This window comes from Oncorhynchus gorbuscha, linkage group LG12, assembly GCF_021184085.1.
Source record: "Oncorhynchus gorbuscha isolate QuinsamMale2020 ecotype Even-year linkage group LG12, OgorEven_v1.0, whole genome shotgun sequence".
Classification (NCBI taxonomy): Eukaryota; Metazoa; Chordata; class Actinopteri; order Salmoniformes; family Salmonidae; genus Oncorhynchus; species Oncorhynchus gorbuscha.
In genome coordinates, this window is record NC_060184.1 from 67,245,008 (window position 1) to 67,269,000 (window position 23,993).

Below are 23,993 nucleotides of genomic sequence, written 5' to 3' on the forward strand. Positions count from 1 at the left end.
ACACAACCCCAAGCTCTCACCTGAGCAACACTGCCTGCAACCACATGTTCAATTCAGCACTTTTTCACTTTTGTTTGAGTTTAAATGTTTCAGGCCATGACCCAGGAGGCCCTACTGTAGCCCAGGCCCCCTACTGTAGCCGTCGCTATTGGAACCAGTGCTAGGACATGGGTAATGTTGAGGACTTTACTCAAATATTTCTTGATTCTCCCACCGACAGACAGGTGGACTGATATAGATGTATCTGTAGATACAGACAAGTATGCAGTGAGACAGAGGGAGAGAGAGGGGTCTGGATAGGGTTGTCAGTTTAGCCGCTTCAATAGAGGAGAATTATATGCAGATGTTTTTGGGGAAGAATTGTTTTCACAGCCCCTACAATCATGACTCCAGACAGTGTTTGTGTGGGCTGTGTAGGCGACGGTTACCATGGAGACTCACACTAAATCTTTCATCAATATGAATCAGACTCATGCACGAGTCCAACTACTCTCATGTTCATGTAGAATTAGCCTGGTTGCTGTCTCTTTTCAGCTATTTCATTCCACTTCTTGTGCTCTGTGTAATATGCCAAAGAGGGGCATACTCTTTTGGTAAATGACATGTAGTGGAATGCTAGCTAAAACGACTAGTACTCTGACTAATGTAGAACGGAATCTGTAAGTATGTGTGTACAATAAAGACACTGTCCAAATGAAAAGGATGCACTCTAATCATTTCTTAACACGAGTAGGCTACCATAGCTGCTTTGGCGGCAGGTAGTCTAGCGTTTAAGAGCGTTGGGCCAGAATCCCAGAGCCAACTAGGTGAAAAATCTGTGGACATGCCCCTGAGCAAGGTACTTAATCCTAATTGCTTCTGTAAGTTGCTCTGGAAAAGAATGTCTGTCTGATAAATGGTGGAAAATGTTTTTAGTTAAATCTGGTACTGTATAGTATTAGGCTACCACAGCTGTATAGTAGTCACAGTTGAAAGCATTCAGAGGTTAGTCTTTCAGTAACAGTCTACCACAACAAAACAGCTGGGTCAAGGCTGTCTGTTATGAGTGGACATTACATCATGTACCTCCTGGTAACAAGCTTACGAGTTTCTGCTGCAACCATGTGGGTTGTGCAGGTAGTGTATCACTCAACATCGCAAACTAGTGTTGATACTGAAGACTGCAGCTGACTCAACAGAACCAGAGGGTCATACCAAAGATATTTATGGTGCGTTTACATGCTAGTCGGAACTAGGAAACTCTGAAATGTCCAACTTGCTAACTGGTTGTAGATATAGTTAACTTAATTACCGACATGCTTAATATTCTGTGACTATCAACAGTGTACTAATGAAACAATTTCCTTTAAGTAATGTAAAGTGAATTGTGATTATCTTATTGGACTTGAAATAGTCTGATATGATTTCTGTTTGAGTGTGGAAAAGAGAGACACATCTTAGGTTTTGATTTTCTTTTTTGTGGAAATATGTTACACTTATATTACAGGTTTTTAAATGCCCAGAGGGAAAATGAAACCAAAGGACAGTTGGAGACAGCAGAAACTAGCACTAACAGGACAGCGACATAATTTAGACAGAACCGCCCACACTGGATCTGATAGGCTGGCAGCTGGTGTGGGTGTGGCCAACCGCTACCCAGGTTAGGTGACCTCCAATAAATACTGCAAATGTTTGTTGTTAATGTAACTTATAAAATATATCATAAAATGTCCTTTTAAATGGAATTTGATAAGTTCTGTGTACAAAAACAAAAGTTCATAAATTACAGCCAGTCTATGGATGTCTGGGTCCTGCAAACCCAGGGCCAGCCTCAAACAACACCATATTACCCATCTAGTGGACTGAGGCCCTAACCAAAAATAGTGCACTATCTAGGAAATAGGATGCCATTTGGGGCACTCACTTTTCACTGAACCACCCCTCCTCCCTCTGACAAAGAAAGAGTATGACAAGTCCATCTCAGGCCGAAACGTCATGCCATACACATCACTGATAGTACAAAACAAAACTTCTAACCCTCACAAAATGAAATCTCTGAACATACAGTAACGATATCCCTCTTCCTCCATCATCAGTACGTAAGACCAAAAGCACATTCCGGGCGCTGGCTGGACAGTGTGCATGTGTCTCTTAGTCACACTTCCTCTCCCGCCCGTCACAGTAGCTGCCTTATTCTTAACCCCGCCCCTCCAGGTCCCTCTTCACAGCCCATTGGTCAATAATGTCTGAGGAGGACATGTCTTCAACAGTCGAACCTCATGTCCATCGAATCATCAAACCCCCTGTCCTCATGACCCGCCCCCACACTGGACAGGAAGGACACTCCCGTCACCCCAGACGCTCCTGTTGCCGTGGTGATGAGCTGGTTGCCATGTGGGGTGTTGCTGGTTGCCGGGCTGCGCAGGGCAGCAGCGGTGATGGAGGTGAGGTTGATGCCAAGTGTGAGCCGCGTCTGTTCTAGAGCCTTCTCTGGAACCGCAAACGCCTCCAGCTTCTTCTCCCCGTTTGCCATGTAGGAGTTCTGGCAGCCGCGGCAGATACAGTCCAGACATGCCTTGGAGGAGAAATATTCATATTATTATCATTTACAATCAGTGAACTAAATGTGGACAGGGGAACAATGTCATTTCAGACCAAGCCATAGTAACTCACCTTGCGGTTTGAGTAGCAGGGGCAGCGCTGCCCTCTGCAGGTGAGAACAGAGGGGTTCTGAGTGGCTCTCCCACACTTACAGCCCTTCTTCTCCACCGGCTTCTTGTACAGGGGCTTGGATGGGCTGGGTGGGTGAGAGAGAGGGTGAGCATGGCCGTGGGGTGGCAGGCGGTCACGGGGCTGGGCGCGGGGCTTGGGGACTCCCTGCCTGGCCTTGGAGTAGGCCTTCTTAGGGCCCCCGTGGTGCTCCAGGGTCTTCTTCAGAACCTTGGATGACACCAGCATTGTCTTTCCCAACTTTGGAGGACCGCCGTTGGGAACGGGTGCCAGGTGAGGCGGGGTGATGGCGGAGTGAAGTTTGGGCTCCCGTTTGACAGTGGTGGCTGGGTTGGGGAGGTGAGAGGCGTTGGTGGTGCTTAGGGGTGAGCCTCTGAGGATGCTGGCGATGGGGAGGGGCTGCACCTTCTCACTGTCGCTCTCAGAGCGTGAACGCTTGCGGTGGCAGCGAGGGGGTAAGCGGGAGAGAACAGGGATGGGCTGGGGGAGAGGCAGGGGAAGTCTAGGGATGTTCTCTGGGGGGAGGGAGGGGGTGAGGCAAGGGGAGTCACGGGTAGGATGGCAGTAAGATCCGTTGTGGGGGGGAACAGAGGGAAAGTCTGGCTGGGGGTCAGGCGGTTCAGGTTCGGGCTCCAGGGTCCTAAGAACCTCCTCCACGCTCAACAACAGCGTATCTCCGCCATGTTTATTAAGCTCCTCCCCAAATGTGCTTATGTCACAAAGTCCCACCTCCCCACTACCTAACATGCCAACACACACAGGTAGCTCCTCACCCAAGCTCTCCTGCTTCAGAACACCTCCCCCTGTAGCTAAGGTAACAGGTGGTGGCACATCCTGATTGGTCAGGCCGTTACAGTCATGAAGCCCATTAACCCCGCCTACAGGGCTAAGGCCCTCCTGCCTCTCCTCTTCAGCCGGAGCCTCATCAGGTCTGGGGCCAGACGTTGAAGGGACCGTCGGGGGAGAGTGGCTCGCAGCGTCCTCCCCTTCCTGCCCGCTTTCGGCCAATGAAAGGCCCTCATTAAGAATGGCGAGGAGGTCGGGCGAATCGCTGGCTGCACTGGCGATGTGCGGGGCGAGCGGTGATTGGGCGATGTAGAGGCAGAGTTTCCTGTAGCAGTGGACCAATAATGAGAGCTGCCTGTTCTCCTGGAAGCGGGAGTAGTCTTTACACCAGGAACAGGACGGCTTTAGCAGCATCCTTTGGCCCTTACAGCCCCGACACACATAGTGCTGGCACTGGGAGTTAGTGGGTGCTATGGGGTCCTGCAGCAGGTTACCTGGACAGAGACGGAGAAAAGTTAGATGTCATTTATGGCAAGACAACATTGACTTATTCTTTATTCAACTGGGTAGGAACCATTGAGAGAAATCACTCCCGCGGCAGCATTATAACCCGTCCATACAACATGACAACTCAAACCATAAACAGGAGCCATAATTATTCATAACAAGTCAATGATATGAAGCATAGCGGTGGACTGATATGAGTATTGAGGTGGGCTATATATAAAAGTGATTAATTCAATTGCTGTCCAGCTCTGAATATTCAATTCTAATTCAATGAGCACAACACCAAAGCAACAGCATATCAATTAAGTGTAACGACTTTAAATCATAAAGGTTTAAATTAACCCCTTTACCATCTTAATATACTGAACAAAAAAGTAAACAAAACATGCAACAATTTCAATGATTTTACCGAGTCACCGTTCATATAAGGAAATCAGTCAATTGAAATAAATTAGGCCCTAATCTACAGATTTCTTTGGATTCCACATAAGTGGGCTGTGGTGCAGCCATGGTTGAGCATAGGCCCACCCACTTGGCAGCCAGGACCAACCACTGGGGAGCCAGGCCCAGGCAATAAGAATGAGTTTTTCTCCACAAAAGTGCTTTATTACAGACATAAATACTCCTCATCTGTGGCATTGTGTTGTGTGACAAAACGGCACATTTTAAAGTTGCCTTTAATTGTCCCTAGTGCAAGGTGAACCTGTGCAAATGATCAAGCTGTTTAATCAGCTTCTTAATATGCCACACCTGTCAGGTGGACGGATTATCTTGGCAAAGGATAAATGCTCACTAACAAGGACAAATAACAAATTTGTGCACAATATTTGAGAGAAATACATTTTTTGGTGCGTATTGAACATTTCTGGGATTTTTCATATCAGAACATGAGACCAACACTTTACATGTGCTTATATATTTTTGTTCTGTGTAGTTTAACATGATTCAAGTTAGTAAGTGTAGAGGGTTCCTATTCTGTATGCTTATTTCAACCATTTATAAAAGGTAAAATTAAGAGGCAGCTCAAGACCGAATGCCTCTGCAAGGCTTGATGACAGCTGTGCTTTGAAAGCAGCTTCCTTAGCTACGCCGGTTGTTAGGGACGGCAGCTGAAGGGGCTTGTGGGAGGGAGGGATGAAGGGAGTTCCATTTATAAAGGACAACAAACATGCCTTAGATACAGGACAGACTAGGATGCATCCTCTACTCGTCACACACAATTAATTAATATACTCTAAATTGAAAAAGTATCATGAAAGTGTGCAACAAAAAGTTTAAACAAGACTGCAGTTTTATGGCACCAAAAATCAAATGTACAGGTATCTGACAAAATAAAGGAAACACTCGAGTAAACGAGAGCTACAAAATATATTGAAAGCAGGTGCTTCCACACAGGTGTGGTTCCTGGTTTAATGTAAATGATAACTTGTTCTCAACTGGCCTACCTGGTTAAATAAAGGTAAAATAATAATAATACATTTGACAATTAACATACCATCATGCATAGGGTAATGTATAAAAATGCCAGGATGCCATTATTTTGTCTACCCATAGGGCACGAGTGGTCACTGAATTGTTTGATGTAAACCATATGCCATCTCAACCCAATTGAATACTTATGGGATATTAAGGAGCAGCGCCTTGGTGTTTTCCACCACCATCAACAAGACACCAAACTATGGAATTTCTCATGGAAGAGGGTGTTGCATCCTTCCAATAGAGTTCAAGATGCCACTTTATATCACGTTTACATACACTATATTACTCATCTCATATGTATATACTGTACTCTATACCATCTACTGCATCTTGCCTATGCCTTTCGGCCAGCGCTCATCCACATATTTATATATACATATTCTTTTTTCATTCCTTTACACTTGTGTAAAAGGTAGTTGTGAAATTGTTAGATGACTTGTTAGATATTACTACATGGTCGGTACTAGAAGCACAAGCATTTCGCTACACTCGCATTAACATCTGCTAAGCATGTGTATGTGATCAATAAAATTTGATTTGAAGATACTTGTAGAATATATGCCACGGTGCATTGAAGCCGTTCTGGCTCGTTTCGGCCCATCCCCCTATTAAGACACTGTTGGCGTTTGCTTTATTTTGGCAGTTACCGGAGTCGCTGCCTACACACAACAAAATACGTATTCTACTATGCACCTGTCAAAGTAAACATTGCATGTGAGGACTGGAGTAACAGGGGAAACCATCACCCCATTGAATGAACATAATACTCATTAATAATTTGTAACAGTGACGGGGAAGGCTATATCTATGCTTAGGCAACCGTTCCAAATAATAAAAAAGGAGAAAACACAAAGCACTAGTAGTCTATACCGAGCTCCCGCATCTGCCCCGCACTGGGGGGTTAATCTAGAGATGCATTTTTAAAGACTGCGCACACACGATGGATGCGTAATAAATACATTTTTTTAGAGGGGGAGACACTCTTCTGCCTACATGCACCTGTCTGAAAGTGATTTAGTTACATATGGAGGCGGAGAAGGGAGGTTAGCTAACTATGATGAATGCGGAACTAACTAACCAGTTCAATAGCTAACTCATGCAAACAAACCGGTCAAATTATCCACCCTGGATCAGTGTGTATAGCTATGAGATACATTTCATGGTGAAATGTGCAGTAGCTAGCTAGACAGCTCTACGCCATCGGCTAAATAGTTGCTCCGACATTCTATAGAAATGGGGGTGTGTCATGGCGGGGAGAGCTAGGTTAGTTAGCTATTGCAGCTGGATATCTACAGGGGAACCGAGACTGTTAAAATAATAATACCAGTGCACCTACCACACACGAGGCAGGACAGCGACTGGCGGAAGAACGGGAGCAGCTTGTAGAGCTCCGCCAGGGCCCGTGGGTCGCGAGGGTCGCACTGCAGCACCGAACGACACGCGGACACGTACAGTGTGGTCGCATTCACCGGGTTCATCTCAACAGCCAAGAGACAGAAACATCCAGTCCGAGAAAAAAGCAAAACAAACGCACACGTCCGACCTCAACGAAAGTCCCGTGGCTCCCGTTAAGCGGGGATGGGGCTCGCGACTCTCTTTTTGTCCGTTTTATTATTGGCCAAAGGAGGCGGGGAGCAGGCGAGCTGTGTCGAGGGCATAGATGGGTGATGTAGTTAGCTGCTAACTTAGTTTAGCTTGACACCAGCACTATTTTGGCTAAGGTATATTATATGCACCAAATAGGCAAATTGATGTGTGATGCAGCAAATCACAACTACAAAACACACACACATGAAGTATATGATCTGGTAGTACGGGTTGAACATTACATTACTGTGTTCATAATCACAACCAATCCATCTTTAAGACTATCGCTTCCCCCTTTTCCATGGCACAAAATATGCCCAAATGATCATCATGGCATAAAAATAAATCTGTAATTCCCATTAATAGCATAGCTAGCTATATAAAAATACATCTGGAGCAAAAATGTTTTCAAAATTGAATAAATTCATCAAAGTCCGTTCACGTCTTCCACGAAATCTGTGGTGCGAGCAGACCTCGCTGGTTATTCGACAACAATACAGTCACTGGTGTGGTCGGTGGCGCTCTTTCTCCTTCTCCGGCCTCCAATTATACACTGCTAGCCACCTTCGTACCAAATTCAAAAATAGCTGCTTTGTTAATGCTAATAGTTAAAACTTATTCGTTCATTCTCCCTCCTTCCACCATCCTTATTCGCAGTTTTATTATTCGCATTCTTAGCTAAAGTTGGCTCCTCTCCTTTTGGCCTGCATATTCGGGGCACATAGGCAGGGATAGCTAATGTTAGCGAGCAACACAGATTCTGTTGTTGTCTGTGGTTCATGGCGGCTACGCCGCGAAAACAAAACAGGCCGTCTTGGCTCCTGCTAGCGCACTGAGCTAAAGGTAAAGCCAGTTAGCGCAGGATAGCTAATAAGAGGGGGTATACTGGAATAGGCAGTGGAGATGGAAAGATAGTATGGAAACCTTTGTTGAAGTAAAATAAGCGCCCGTGAGAGCACCGGAGTATATTTACGCCAGCCGCGCCAGTTTGGAGCGGCGGCATCAGGAACAAAAATAGGCCGCTTTTCCTCTTTTTGGAGTTAGTCCCTCATTTTTTACCACCTCTCCGGTTGGGTATGAGCAGAAAAGCAGTCGGTGTTACGAAGTCCTCTGTCGGCGTTCGAAGAACACTCCTGTGTATCATTGGAGTAGCTAATATTGGAATAGGTTTGTGTAGCCTGCTGCTATCGCTAGCCGCGGAGGTTCTTCGCCCCTCCCTTTTCTTCCCCCGTCGGTAGGCAATCAAACAGAGGGCGCTGTTGCTCACATCTCGCGAGAATACAATTCAAACTGGTTCCCTTGGTTACATAAGTGATCTCTCAAGTCAATATATTATATTGACATGGAAAGTAAACACTTACATTGTCAAAGTAAACATTTACCAAAGATGGTCAAAGACAGGAATATACTAGATTGTTTGTAATCAAGCAATAATAATGAGGGTAGTAATCATATTAATAGCAATTGCAACAAATAATTAAAGCTGCAAGCAGCAAATTATTTATTTTTTGTTTAACCTTAATTTAACTAGGTAATGCCAGGGTTCAAGCTGTTCACCCAATGTGCCACTATCAGGACAAATCGGACACATTTTGGACCATATGAATGTTTGACTATTTTAAACGCTTTCATCTCGAGAACAGCTGGACCGATCTGCACCAAATTTAGTACATTTCCTTTCCAGTGCCTTCGGAAACCATTCAGACCCCTTGACATTGTGTTACGTTACAGCCTTGATCTAAAATGTATTAAAACATATATATATCCTCATCAATCCACACACAATAACCCATAATGACAACACAAAAACAGGTTTAAATAAACTTTTGCCCCCCTAAAAAAGATACCTTATTTACATAAGTATTCATACCCTTTGCTATTAGACTTGAATTTGACCTCAGGTTCATCCTGTTTCCACTGATCATCCTTGAGATGTTTCTACAACTTGATTTGAGTCCACCTGTGGTAAATTCAATTGATTGGACATGATTTGGAAAGACACACACCTGTCTACATAGCCCCACAGTTGACAGTACAAGTCAGAGCAAAAACCAAGCCATGATGTCGAAGGAATTGTCCGTAGAACTCTGAAACAGGATTGTTTCGAGGCACAGATCTGGGGAAGGTTACCAAAACATTTCTGCAGCATTGAAGGTCCCCAAGAACACAGTGGCTTCCATCATTCTTCATTGGAAGAAGTTTAGAACCACCAAGACTCTTCCTGGAGCTGGCCGCCCAGCCAAACTGAGCAATCTGGAGAGAAGGGCCTTGGTCAGGGAGGTGACCAAGAACCCTATTGTCACCCTGACAGAGCTCCAGAAGGACAACCATCTCTGTAGCACTCCACCAATCAGGCGTTTTTGGTAGAGTGGCCAGACAGAAGCCACTCCTCAGTAAAAGGCAGATGACAACCCGCTTGGAGTTTGCCAAAAGGCACCTAAAGGACACTCAGACCATGAGAAACAAGATTCTCTGGTCTGATGAAACCAAGTTAAACTCTTTGGCCTTAATGCCAATCGTCATGTCTGGAAGAAACATGGCACCATCCCTACGGTGAAACATGGTGGTGGCAATATCATGCTGTGGGGATGTTTTTCAGAGGCAGGGATTGGGAGACTAGTTAGGATCGAGGGAAAGATGAACGGAGCAAAGTACAGAGAGATCCTTGATAAAACCTGCTTCAGAGACCTCAGGACCTCAAGATTGGGGTGAAGATTCACCTTCCAACAGGACAACGACCCTAAGCACACAGCCAAGTCAAGGCAGGAGTGGCTTTGGGACAAGTCTCTGAATGTCCTGGTGGCCCAGCCAGAGCCCAGACTTGAACCCAATCGAACATCTCTGGATAGACCTGAAAGAAGCTGTGTATTAACGCACCCCATCCAACCTGAAAGAGCTTGAGAGGATCTGCAGAGAAGAATGGGAGAAACATCCCAAATACAGGTGTGCCCAGCTTGTTGCGTCATACCCAAGAAGATTCGAGGCTGTTATTGCTGCCAAAGGTGCTTCAACTGTGATATTTCAGTTTTATTTTTGATAAATTAGCAAATTTCTAAACCTGTTTTCGCGTTGTCAATATGGGGTATAGTGTGTAGATTGAGGGAGAAAAATCTATTTTAGAATAAGGCTGTAACACAACAAAATGTGGAAAAGTCAAGGGGTTTGAATACTTTCCGAAGGCACCGTATACACCCATGTTTTTAAACGCAAGATTTTCTAGGACAAGCTCAAACAATATTGCTGCTATAAGCCAATGAGCTTGCATTGATGTTTTTCCTGTCCAACAGCGCCACCATTCGGCCAAACTGAACCGTACATTACCGGTAAGCTAGACTCATCCCTGAGCATTTGTGCCAAATTCCATCACTCTGAGTCAAACAGATCAAGAGATATAAACGTGTCGGTTATAGCGCCACCGTGTGGTCAATCTGAATGTGCTTGCAAATGTTGAGTCTTGATAGTGTTTGGAACCTGTGTACCAAGTTTTGTTTCAGTACGAATATCCTTGTCTGATTTATATGCTTTTATGTGCCAGGTCACACCCATCTGAATGTTTTTATTGGTCAGTATTTATTGGTCAGCAGCCATGTTGTTTGAGATGCTAGCCTGGAAAATCTTTACGTTGTGAAAACAGATTGGTCAATATGCGCCTGAGGAGTAGCATTTTGTGTTTTTATTCAAAATCACTGAATTTTGTTTCTTATGAGGAGAGGCTCATCGCTAGTTGCCACAGTCATAAACTCTGCCTCTTTCTACAATTTATCTTATTATAATCTGATTTTAAACCTAACCTTAACCACACTCCTAACCTTGTGCCTAACCTTAAATTAAGACCAAAAATGTCATATGTTTTTGTGAATTTTTATGATATAGCCAATTATGACTTTGTGGCTGTGGTAACTAGTGCCAATCCGAGGAGAGGGACATGTAGTGCATTCAGAAAGTATTCAGACCCCTTCACTTTTTCCACATGTTACATTACAGCCTTATTCTAAAATAGATTAAATAAATGTTTTTCCTCATCTATACACACAATAACCCATAATGACAGAGCGAAAACTATTTTTTAGACATTTTGAGCAGCGTTTCTTTTCTTCTTCAGAAAACTGTGTGAGGAAGTTCTCTTTTGCACTGTTCAACCCATCCAGTAAATGTGGATGAGGAGTTAAGCTGGAGTGTTGCCTTGATCAAAAAGAGGAAGTCATGACACGGGCTCTCTTTCCATTCCCCCTGAAAACCGGATGCATCTGGTTGTGTCCGTCCTGCTGAGGGTGGAGAAGGTATCAAGGCCAAGGTTGGCGAGTTACTGCCACCTGCAGTCTGGAATGTTTGCTCTCAATTATAATTCATTGCCTGATTTCCCCCCCCCCTCAATAACCTGGATGGAATTATGTGATCTTTCTTTAACCCATAAGAAGTCCCACCCAGTTGACTACTTCAAAATGGTGAAAGCCCTCAATGGTGCTGCCTATGCTAAAACTGACTTTTGGTTATTAGAGTCCTCTATACATATTTATGTAACTGACACAGAAATAGCCATATACGGCTATGCTTACACTACAGTCATGTGCATTGAGTAGGAAAAAGTGACCTATAGGTTCCTCATAGTGGGCGTAGTGGAGTCAGATTGACTAACACACACAGGAAGGAACTGTCGTTTCTGTAGTGGTTGGAAATTAGATGACATCTCAAATTAAGTGAGATTGTTCATTGCTCAAAATTGTTTTGAGATAGTTTTAGTGCATCTAACAATGTGTGTGTGTGTATGAAGGGGCTTTCCTCTGTAACTCTGTGTGTGTGCGTGGGCACGCGTGCACGTGCATGTGTGTATGTCGCAGTACGTGTATACACTGCGCGTATACAGAACATTAGGAACACCTTTCTAATATTTAGTTGAGACCCCATTTTCCCTCCGAACAGCCTCAATTCGTCGGGGTGTGGACTCTACAAGGTGTCGAAAGAGTTCCACAGGGATGCTGGCCCATGTTGACTCCAGTTGTGTCAGGTTGGCTGGATGTCCTCTGGCTGGTGGACCGTTCTGATACACAGGGGAAACCCAGCAGCGTTGCAATTTTTGACACACTCAAACCGGCACCTACTACCTTCTCCCATTCAAAGACACTTAAACCTTTTGTCTTTCCCATTCACCCTTTGAATGGCACACAGGCACAATTCATGTCTCAATTGTCTCACGGCCTAATGGTAAGTCCTATGAATAACCCAGTGTTCAGTCTAATACGGACCTCTGTGGTTATTATTAATAGTTGGAGTGGGAGGGAGCTGGGACTGGGAGGGGTGAGTAACTGATATTCCCGCTCTCTATACCTCCACCCCTCTCTCTGCCTAGCAACCTAATAAAAACTCCCTAAACAAATAGGATGGACAGATCCAATCATAAAATCAAATGTCATATTTTACTGAAGCTGATCAGAACCTTTCAGACAGAGACAATATTTATTTTACTGTTCTCTACCTGATATGTACTCAGCAATTACATGGTAATGGTATAGTGTCGTTTCCTGATAGTTACCAATAATTCATATTTTACATTTGCCAACAGCCTATGCTACTTAGGCCAAGTCAACTAATTACTATTTTGTTTATTTGGGAGCTATATGTAACATTTCTACCTTCAAATAGCTGAGTAGGAAGAATGCAGTGGATTTATCCCAGACACCTGGTTTAGTGGTTTTAACTGAGTGGAGGCCATCGTTTGTGTTTGGGACTGATTGGATGCCACAATACTGTGTTATATGCCAAAGCATTAGCAAAGAGAGCTAACACATCTTCAGGTCTCAGGCAAGGGTACACATCACACAAGGGTCCTACACCAAACCACCTCTGACAGTTATTATAGACTGAAATAGGACAGTGCATCTTTGAGCTGCATGGTTCCGAGATTTTAAACGTTTTCTTGTTTTTCAATCCACAAACAAAACACATTCCACATTCACAGATGTGGCAGATATAAATAATAGTATAAAATATCGAACAAAACAACAAATTTGCAGCAGCACTATCTGGGATCATGTTAGCTATTTCCAGCTTTAGCTGAGACAATGAGCAAATCATCTTTTTTTTACAGCATCTAACACATGTATATAAACTAATATCCCAAATCACCCCATTCTCTCTGTCCAATTTCAAATATAGTTGAGTAGTGGAGACCAGAGTCTATCCAACCTGGGCTGTCTCTTGCCAAAGTCATTCGTGAGCTTTTCAAGAGTAAGAAAGACACAATCTGGTCAATCCACATTTTAAATGTAGGAGAAGAATTAGAAGCCCTCAGTAGAATAATATATTTCTTAGCAAGGTATGTGATAGTCATAAACACATTTTCTCTGTCTGGCTCAAGAACAAAGTCCTGCTGGGCATTAAGAATTTAGAGACACAGGGTCATATAAAACTGTACATCTAATATTTTCTGTGCAGCAGTGTGTATAGATTGGCAAAATCTGATAATCTCTCTACAGTTCCGAAATACATGAATACAGGTTCCACTTTCAGAGGTACTGAAGGCCGCCTGCAGAAACACCCATAATACTTGGATTGCCCCTTATCAACTCCGCCAAAGGCTCCGCCCACAACAAATAGAGCAAGGGGGACAGGAAGCATCCTTGTCTTGTGCCACGTCCCAAAGGGAATCTGTCAGTATTCAGACCGTTAGTAGTCACCATGGCATTTGAATGTGAATATGGGGACTTAATCCATTTAATAAAGTTTGGGCCCATATTGAACTTTTCTAAGACTGAGAACAGAAAGCTCCACTCCATCCTGTCGAACGCCTTCTCTGCATCCAGTAAAGCCAGCAGGACAGGGGTGTGGAACACCTTCTCAGAACCCAGTGAAGCCAACAAGACAGGGGTGTGGAACACCTTCTCAGAACCCAGTGAAGCCAACAAGACAGGGGTGTGGAACACCTTCTCAGAACCCAGTGAAGCCAACAAGACAGGGGTGTGGAACACCTTCTCAGAACCCAGTGAAGCCAACAAGACAGGGGTGTGGAACACCTTCTCAGAACCCAGTGAAGCCAACAAGACAGGGGTGTGGAACACCTTCTCAGAACCCAGTGAAGCCAACAAGACAGGGGTGTGGAACACCTTCTCAGAACCCAGTGAAGCCAGCAGGACAGGGGTGTGGAACACCTTCTCAGAACCCAGTGAAGCCAACAAGACAGGGGTGTGGAACACCTTCTCAGAACCCAGTGAAGCCAACAAGACAGGGGTGTGGAACACCTTCTCAGAACCCAGTGAAGCCAGCAGGACAGGGGTGTGGAACACCTTCTCAGAACCCAGTGAAGCCAACAAGACAGGGGTGTGGAACACCTTCTCAGAACCCAGTGAAGCCAGCAGGACTGGGGTGTGGAACACCTCAGAACCTAGTGAAGCCAGCAGGACAGGGGTGTGGAACATCTCAGAACCTAGTGAAGCCAGCAGGACTGGGGTGTGGAACACCTCAGAACCCAGTGAGGCCAGCAAGACAGGGGTGTGGAACACCTCAGAACCCAGTGAAGCCAACAAGACAGGGGTGTGGAACACCTCAGAACCCAGTGAGGCCAGCAAGACAGGGGTGTGGAACACCTCAGAACCTAGTGAAGCCAGCAGGACTGGGGTGTGGAACACCTCAGAACCTAGTGAAGCCAGCAGGACAGGGGTGTGGAACACCTTCTCAGAACCCAGTGAAGCCAGCAAGACAGGGGTTTAATATTTTGGTAAGAAGTCTTTTAGCAAGCAATGTGGTAATTATTTTATAGTTGAAATTCAACAAGTTTATGGGCTGGAAGGACGAGCAGGATAGAGGGTAATTGTCTTCTTTGAGCAACACCGTAATGCGGGCTGTGTACATAGATTCTGGGAGAGCACTGTTTGCGTTGGCATGAAAATAGGGCTTAGCTGGGGCCAAAAAGCTTTGTAGAACTCTCTGAGAAATCCGTCTGTGCCTGGGGTCTTGTGAGGTGGGGTCTTGTGAGGTGGCATGGAGATAATTGCCTCTAGGACCTCCTCAGGAGTAAAATGGGAGTTGAGATCTTCTTGGTCGGTCTCTGATAGTTTTGGTTGCAAGATTCCCTCTAGGCAGGAATGGAGTTCTGCATCCGTATCTTTTCTCTCAGAAGTATTATTATATAATTAGCAGTAAAAATCATGAAAGTTAAATGTATCTCATTTGGATCATATGTGACCTCGTCCTCTGCTGTTCAGATGGCCATGATTGTACGCTCTGACTGCTCTTTTTTAATTGGTAAGGAAGCAATCTAGAGGCCTATTGCTATACTCATGGTATTTCTGGTATGTCTCCCGAGTATAATCCAAGTTTAGTTTGGTTTTGGCTACTTTAAGTTGACTCCAGGAGGCGCTGTCTGGGGATTGTTTATCTACTTTTTCGCAGCATTCCAGCTCTCTCTCAAGATATAACCTGTGTGCTTCCATTGCTTTTTTCTTAGAGGAAGCATATACAATTAGATTAGTTCTTAGTGTGGCTTTGGCAGCATCCCACATTGTGGCCAGAGAAACAGGAGAGTCTTTGATGTCTTGTGTGTAGTTGCCTATCGATGTAGTAACCAATATATGGAATGCTTTGTTTGATAACATTAAGGTGTTGAATTTACAGCTCTTTGACCTGTTTTTACAGAGGTCAAAGTGGAGGCAGGCAAAGGCGTGATCTGAAAGTGCTATGGGTCCGATTGTACAAGGGGCAGAATGTATGGAACACTTTTGGATAAAAATGTAATCTATACAGGAGTAGGTGTTATGGACATTACAGTAGTATGTGTAGTCCATAGATGAGCTATAAGTCTCTCTCCAGATATATATCAGTCTCATCTCTTTAGTAAGAGTGTTCAACATCTTTGCCGATCTAGGGTTTGTGGTGGGGACTTTTATTCTTTTATTTAACCCTTATTTAACTAGGCAAGTCAGTTAAGAACAAATTCTTATTTACAATGACGGCCTACCAAAAGGCAAAAGGCCTCCTGTGAGGACGTGGATTAAAAGTAAATTAAATAAACATTTAGGACAAAACACACATCACGACAACACTACATAAAGAGAGACCTACGACAACAACATAGCATGGCAGCAACACAACATGATAACAACATGGTACAAGTGCCTTGCAAAAGTATTCATCCCCCTTGGTGTTTTTCCTATTTTGTTGCATTACAACCTGTAATTTAAATGGATATTTATTTGGATTTCATGTAATGGACATACACAAAATAGTCAAAATTGGTGAAGTGAAATGAAAAAAACTACAGAGAAGAAAAGTGCTTTATGCATATGTATTCACCCCCTTTGCTATGAAGCTCCTAAATAAGATCTGGTGCAACCAATTACCTTCAGAAGTCGTATAATTAGTTAAATAAAGTCCACCTGTGTGCAATCTAAGTGTCACATGATCTGTCACATGATCTCAGTATATATACACCTGTTCTGAAAGGACCCAGAGTCTGCAACACCACTAAGCAAGCGGCACCATGAAGACCAAGGAGCTCTCCAAACAGATCAGGGACAAAGCTGTGGAGAAGTACAGATCAGGGTTGGGTTATAAAAAAATATCCCAAACTTTGAACATCCCAGGGAGCACCATTAAATCCATTATTCAAAAATGGAAAGAATATGGCACCACAACAAACCTGCCAAGAGAGGGCCGCCCACCAAAACTCACTGACAAGGCAAGGAGGTCATTAATCAGAGAGGCAACAAAGAGACCAAAGATTACTCTGAAGGAGCTGAAAAGCTCCACAGTGGAGATTGGAGTATCTGTCCATAGGACCAATTTAAGTTGTACACTCCACAGAGTTGGGCTTTACGGAAGAGCGGCCAGAAAAAAAAGCCATTGCTTAAAGAAACAAATAAGCAAACACGCTTGGTGTTCGCCAAAAGGCATGTGGGAGACTCCCCAAACATATGGAAGAAAGTACTCTGGTCAGATGAGATTGAAATGTAGCTTTTTGTACATCAAGGAAAACACTATGTCTGGCTCAAACCCAAACACCTATCATCACCCCGAGAACAGCATCCCCACAGTGAAGCATGGTGGTGGCAGCATCATGCTGTGGGGATGTTTTTCATCGGCAGGGATTGGGAAACTGGTCATAATTGAAGGAATGATGGATGGCGCTAAATACAGGGAAATTCTTAAGGGAAACCTGTTTTAGTCTCTAAGAGGTTTGAGATTGGGCCGGAGGTTCATCTTCCAGCAGGAAATACCCCAAGAAAACCCCAGCCGAGTTGCCAAACAACTCGACATATCCTGTTGGATCTGTTAACCCCACGCTCAGTCACAATTCTGTGTTCCAAAAAATGGGAATAGTTCGCAACGCACAACGTCTCCCAAGAGAGAAATAAAAAAATGCCTGATTCTCTCCGCCCCGCATTAAGTAAGTGACAACCTAGCCCCCACCAGACCACAGTAAAAAAAGAGAGGGAGAAATTAAGTAAATAAAATCAATAGCCCAACCTACAAATACATCCCCCAAAGGACATAGGCTTAATCGTTTGGACTAAATAAAACCGAAATGAGGGAGTAAATTCCTAAGAGGGATCTATAGGATAAGTTTGTTATTATTAAAACGAAATATCAACAGGATAAGGCGGTCATAACCATAGGCATAAAATGGACACACTGAACCTCTCGTTAGGTGTGTAGATGTGTCGTAATCAATGGCTATCAATGGTGAAGGCCTATGTGAAAATTAGAAATACAAATAACAAAAGTAGGCTATAGGCCTAATATAAATTGACAGTATCTGACCACTTTGTCTGCCAATATCCTATATGTTCTACAGACAAGATAAACAGGCTGTAAATGGTTAATTCTCTCACTTGACATAAAAGGGGAAATAAAAGTAGGCTAAAACGTTAGTAGGCCTAGGATATGCTATAGGGCCTATCCCTCTCTCAGCTAAAAGAAAATAAATACAAACTAGACGGCTATAATGACATTTGTCAGGGCGGGTGGGTCATTCGATAGCAGCTATAGGTTGTCTTACCTTCATTAGTAATAACAATAATCTCTTTTAGTCGTTGGTCTATTTTTCAGTGGCCATGATTGTACTTCAAAAAACTCTTTGCCTCTTCAGGAGTTTTGAAGTGTAAAATCAGATCAAATCAAAGTTTATTTGTCACGTGTGCCGAATACAACAGGTGTAGTAGACCTTACAGTGAAATGCTTACTTACAGGCCCTAACCAACAGTGCCATTTTAAAATTAAAAATAGGTATTAGGTGATCAATAGATAAGTAAATAAATAAAAAACAACAGTAACAAACAGTGAAAAATAACCGTAGAGAGGCTATATACAGTAGAGAGGCTATATACAGTAGAGAGACTATATACAGTAGAGAGGCTATATACAGTAGAGAGGCTATATACAGTAGAGAGGCTATATACAGCAGAGAGGCTATATACAGCAGAGAGGCTATATACAGTAGAGAGGCTATATACAGTAGAGAGGCTATATACAGTATTGAGGCTATATACAGTAGAGAGACTATATACAGTAGAGAGGCTATATACAGTAGAGAGGCTATATACAGCAGAGAGGCTATATACAGCAGAGAGGCTATATACAGTAGAGAGGCTATATACAGTAGAGAGGCTATATACAGTATTGAGGCTATATACAGTAGAGAGACTATAAACAGTAGAGAGACTATATACAGTAGAGAGGCTATATACAGTAGAGAGGCTATATACAGTAGAGAGGCTATACACAGTAGAGAGGCTATATACAGCAGAGAGGCTATATACAGCAGAGAGGCTATATACAGCAGAGAGGCTATATACAGTAGAGAGGCTATATACAGTATTGAGGCTATATACAGTAGAGAGACTATATACAGTAGAGAGACTATATACAGTAGAGAGGCTATATACAGTAGAGAGTCTATATATAGTAGAGAGTCTATATACAGTATTGAGGCTATATACAGTAGAGAGACTATATACAGTAGAGAGACTATATACAGTAGAGAGGCTATATACAGTAGAGAGGCTATATACAGTAGAGGCTATATACAGTAGAGAGGCTATATACAGTAGAGAGACTATATACAGTAGAGAGACTATATACAGTAGAGAGGCTATATACAGTAGAGAGGCTATATACAGTAGAGGCTATATACAGTAGAGAGGCTATATACAGTAGAGAGGCTATATACAGTAGAGAGACTATATACAGTAGAGAGACTATATACAGTAGAGAGGCTATATACAGTAGAGAGACTATATACAGTAGAGAGTCTATATACAGTAGAGAGGCTATATACAGTAGAGAGGCTATATACAGTAGAGAGGCTATATACAGTAGAGAGGCTATATACAGTAGAGAGACTATATACAGTAGAGAGTCTATATACAGTAGAGAGACTATATACAGTAGAGAGACTATATACAGTAGAGAGTCTATATACAGTATTGAGGCTATATACAGTAGAGAGGCTATATACAGTAGAGAGGCTATACACAGTAGAGAGGCTATATACAGCAGAGAGGCTATATACAGCAGAGAGGCTATATACAGCAGAGAGGCTATATACAGTAGAGAGGCTATATACAGTATTGAGGCTATATACAGTAGAGAGACTATATACAGTAGAGAGACTATATACAGTAGAGAGGCTATATACAGTAGAGAGTCTATATATAGTAGAGAGTCTATATACAGTATTGAGGCTATATACAGTAGAGAGACTATATACAGTAGAGAGACTATATACAGTAGAGAGGCTATATACAGTAGAGAGGCTATATACAGTAGAGAGGCTATATACAGTAGAGGCTATATACAGTAGAGAGGCTATATACAGTAGAGAGACTATATACAGTAGAGAGACTATATACAGTAGAGAGGCTATATACAGTAGAGAGGCTATATACAGTAGAGGCTATATACAGTAGAGAGGCTATATACAGTAGAGAGGCTATATACAGTAGAGAGACTATATACAGTAGAGAGACTATATACAGTAGAGAGACTATATACAGTAGAGAGTCTATATACAGTAGAGAGGCTATATACAGTAGAGAGGCTATATACAGTAGAGAGGCTATATACAGTAGAGAGACTATATACAGTAGAGAGTCTATATACAGTAGAGAGACTATATACAGTAGAGAGACTATATACAGTAGAGAGTCTATATACAGTATCGAGGCTATATACAGTATTGAGGCTATATACAGTAGAGAGGCTATATACAGTAGAGAGACTATATACAGTAGAGAGACTATATACAGTAGAGAGGCTATATACAGTAGAGAGGCTATATACAGTAGAGAGGCTATATACAGTAGAGACTATATACAGTAGAGAGGCTATATACAGTAGAGAGGCTATATACAGTAGAGAGACTATATACAGTAGAGAGTCTATATACAGTAGAGAGACTATATACAGTAGAGAGGCTATATACAGTAGAGAGGCTATATACAGTAGAGAGACTATATACAGTAGAGAGTCTATATACAGTAGAGAGACTATATACAGTAGAGAGACTATATACAGTAGAGAGGCTATATACAGTAGAGAGACTATATACAGTAGAGAAGCTATATACAGTAGAGAGACTATATACAGTAGAGAGGCTATATACAGTAGAGAGACTATATACAGTAGAGAGTCTATATACAGTAGAGAGACTATATACAGTAGAGAGACTATATACAGTAGAGAGTCTATATACAGTATTGAGGCTATATACAGTATTGAGGCTATATACAGTAGAGAGGCTATATACAGTAGAGAGGCTATATACAGTAGAGAGGCTATATACAGTAGAGAGACTATATACAGTAGAGAGGCTATATACAGTAGAGAGACTATATACAGTAGAGAGGCTATATACAGTAGAGAGGCTATATACAGTAGAGAGGCTATATACAGTAGAGAGGCTATATACAGTACAGGGGCTATATACAGTAGAGAGGCTATATACAGTAGAGAGGCTATATACAGTAGAGAGGCTATATACAGTAGAGGCTATATACAGTAGAGAGACTATATACAGTAGAGAGGCTATATACAGTAGAGAGACTATATACAGTAGAGGGGCCATATACAGTAGAGGCTATATACAGTAGAGAGACTATATACAGTAGAGGCTATATACAGTAGAGAGGCTATATACAGTAGAGAGGCTATATACAGTAGAGAGGCTATATACAGTAGAGAGGCTATATACAGCAGAGAGGCTATATACAGCAGAGAGGCTATATACAGTAGAGAGGCTATATACAGTATTGAGGCTATATACAGTAGAGAGGCTATATACAGTAGAGAGGCTATATACAGTAGAGAGGCTATATACAGTAGAGAGACTATATACAGTAGAGAGGCTATATACAGTAGAGAGGCTATATACAGTAGAGAGACTATATACAGTAGAGAGGCTATATACAGTAGAGAGTCTATATATAGTAGAGAGTCTATATACAGTATTGAGGCTATATACAGTAGAGAGACTATATACAGTAGAGAGACTATATACAGTAGAGAGGCTATATACAGTAGAGAGGCTATATACAGTAGAGAGACTATATACAGTAGAGAGACTATATACAGTAGAGAGGCTATATACAGTAGAGAGGCTATATACAGTAGAGAGGCTATATACAGTAGAGAGGCTATATACAGTAGAGAGACTATATACAGTAGAGAGACTATATACAGTAGAGAGGCTATATACAGTAGAGAGGCTATATACAGTAGAGAGACTATATACAGTAGAGAGTCTATATACAGTAGAGAGGCTATATACAGTAGAGAGGCTATATACAGTAGAGAGGCTATATACAGTAGAGAGACTATATACAGTAGAGAGGCTATATACAGTAGAGAGACTATATACAGTAGAGAGTCTATATACAGTAGAGAGACTATATACAGTAGAGAGACTATATACAGTAGAGAGTCTATATACAGTATTGAGGCTATATACAGTATTGAGGCTATATACAGTAGAGAGGCTATATACAGTAGAGAGGCTATATACAGTAGAGAGGCTATATACAGTAGAGAGGCTATATACAGTAGAGAGACTATATACAGTAGAGAGGCTATATACAGTAGAGAGACTATATACAGTAGAGAGTCTATATACAGTAGAGAGACTATATACAGTAGAGAGGCTATATACAGTAGAGAGACTATATACAGTAGAGAGACTATATACAGTAGAGAGACTATATACAGTAGAGAGGCTATATACAGTAGAGAGACTATATACAGTAGAGAGGCTATATACAGTAGCAGTAGAGAGACTATATACAGTAGAGAGACTATATACAGTAGAGAGTCTATATACAGTAGAGAGACTATATACAGTAGAGAGACTATATACAGTAGAGAGTCTATATACAGTATTGAGGCTATATACAGTATTGAGGCTATATACAGTAGAGAGACTATAAACAGTAGAGAGACTATATACAGTAGAGAGGCTATATACAGTAGAGAGGCTATATACAGTAGAGAGGCTATACACAGTAGAGAGGCTATATACAGCAGAGAGGCTATATACAGCAGAGAGGCTATATACAGCAGAGAGGCTATATACAGTAGAGAGGCTATATACAGTATTGAGGCTATATACAGTAGAGAGACTATATACAGTAGAGAGACTATATACAGTAGAGAGGCTATATACAGTAGAGAGTCTATATATAGTAGAGAGTCTATATACAGTATTGAGGCTATATACAGTAGAGAGACTATATACAGTAGAGAGGCTATATACAGTAGAGAGGCTATATACAGTAGAGAGGCTATATACAGTAGAGGCTATATACAGTAGAGAGGCTATATACAGTAGAGAGACTATATACAGTAGAGAGACTATATACAGTAGAGAGTCTATATACAGTAGAGAGACTATATACAGTAGAGAGACTATATACAGTAGAGAGTCTATATACAGTATTGAGGCTATATACAGTAGAGAGGCTATATACAGTAGAGAGGCTATATACAGTAGAGAGGCTATATACAGTAGAGGCTATATACAGTAGAGAGGCTATATACAGTAGAGAGGCTATATACAGTAGAGAGACTATATACAGTAGAGAGGCTATATACAGTAGAGAGACTATATACAGTAGAGAGTCTATATACAGTAGAGAGGCTATATACAGTAGAGAGGCTATATACAGTAGAGAGGCTATATACAGTAGAGAGGCTATATACAGTAGAGAGACTATATACAGTAGAGAGTCTATATACAGTAGAGAGACTATATACAGTAGAGAGTCTATATACAGTATTGAGGCTATATACAGTAGAGAGGCTATATACAGTAGAGAGGCTATATACAGTAGAGAGGCTATACACAGTAGAGAGGCTATATACAGCAGAGAGGCTATATACAGCAGAGAGGCTATATACAGCAGAGAGGCTATATACAGTAGAGAGGCTATATACAGTATTGAGGCTATATACAGTAGAGAGACTATATACAGTAGAGAGACTATATACAGAGAGGCTATATACAGTAGAGAGTCTATATATAGTAGAGAGTCTATATACAGTATTGAGGCTATATACAGTAGAGAGACTATATACAGTAGAGAGACTATATACAGTAGAGAGGCTATATACAGTAGAGAGGCTATATACAGTAGAGAGGCTATATACAGTAGAGGCTATATACAGTAGAGAGGCTATATACAGTAGAGAGACTATATACAGTAGAGAGACTATATACAGTAGAGAGGCTATATACAGTAGAGAGGCTATATACAGTAGAGGCTATATACAGTAGAGAGGCTATATACAGTAGAGAGGCTATATACAGTAGAGAGACTATATACAGTAGAGAGACTATATACAGTAGAGAGGCTATATACAGTAGAGAGACTATATACAGTAGAGAGTCTATATACAGTAGAGAGGCTATATACAGTAGAGAGGCTATATACAGTAGAGAGGCT

General features: G+C 42.2%; 1 protein-coding gene across 2 annotated transcripts; it reads right to left on the bottom strand.

The window, feature by feature from the left end:
- Positions 1–1,436: 1,436 nt before the first annotated feature.
- On the bottom strand, positions 1,437–8,293 carry LOC123991273 (E3 ubiquitin-protein ligase MSL2-like). Of its 2 annotated transcripts, none has more exons than XM_046292709.1 (3): positions 7,993–8,293; positions 2,653–3,989; positions 1,437–2,554 (listed from the first exon to the last, which is right to left on the bottom strand). In XM_046292709.1, exons 1-3 carry the CDS (start codon positions 8,069–8,071, stop codon positions 2,243–2,245), a joined length of 1,728 nt encoding a protein of 575 aa, XP_046148665.1. In that variant the 5' UTR covers positions 8,072–8,293; the 3' UTR covers positions 1,437–2,242. The 2 variants fall into 2 exon arrangements, with proteins under 2 accessions (XP_046148665.1, XP_046148664.1); XM_046292708.1 differs by having other exon boundaries at positions 6,818–8,293.
- Between the last annotated feature and the right edge of the window lie 15,700 nt (positions 8,294–23,993).

Excerpts from the sequence above, each read along its gene's own strand:
- LOC123991273 (XM_046292708.1), bottom strand. The coding sequence starts at position 6,959 with ATGAACCCGGTGAATGCGACCACACTGTACGTGTCCGCGTGTCGTTCG. Across the intron at positions 3,990-6,817 it reads GCTGTCCTGCCTCGTGTGTG|GTAACCTGCTGCAGGACCCC; the intron begins GTAGGTGCACTG and ends GTCTCTGTCCAG. Across the intron at positions 2,555-2,652 it reads CCTGCTACTCAAACCGCAAG|GCATGTCTGGACTGTATCTG; the intron begins GTGAGTTACTAT and ends TTCTCCTCCAAG.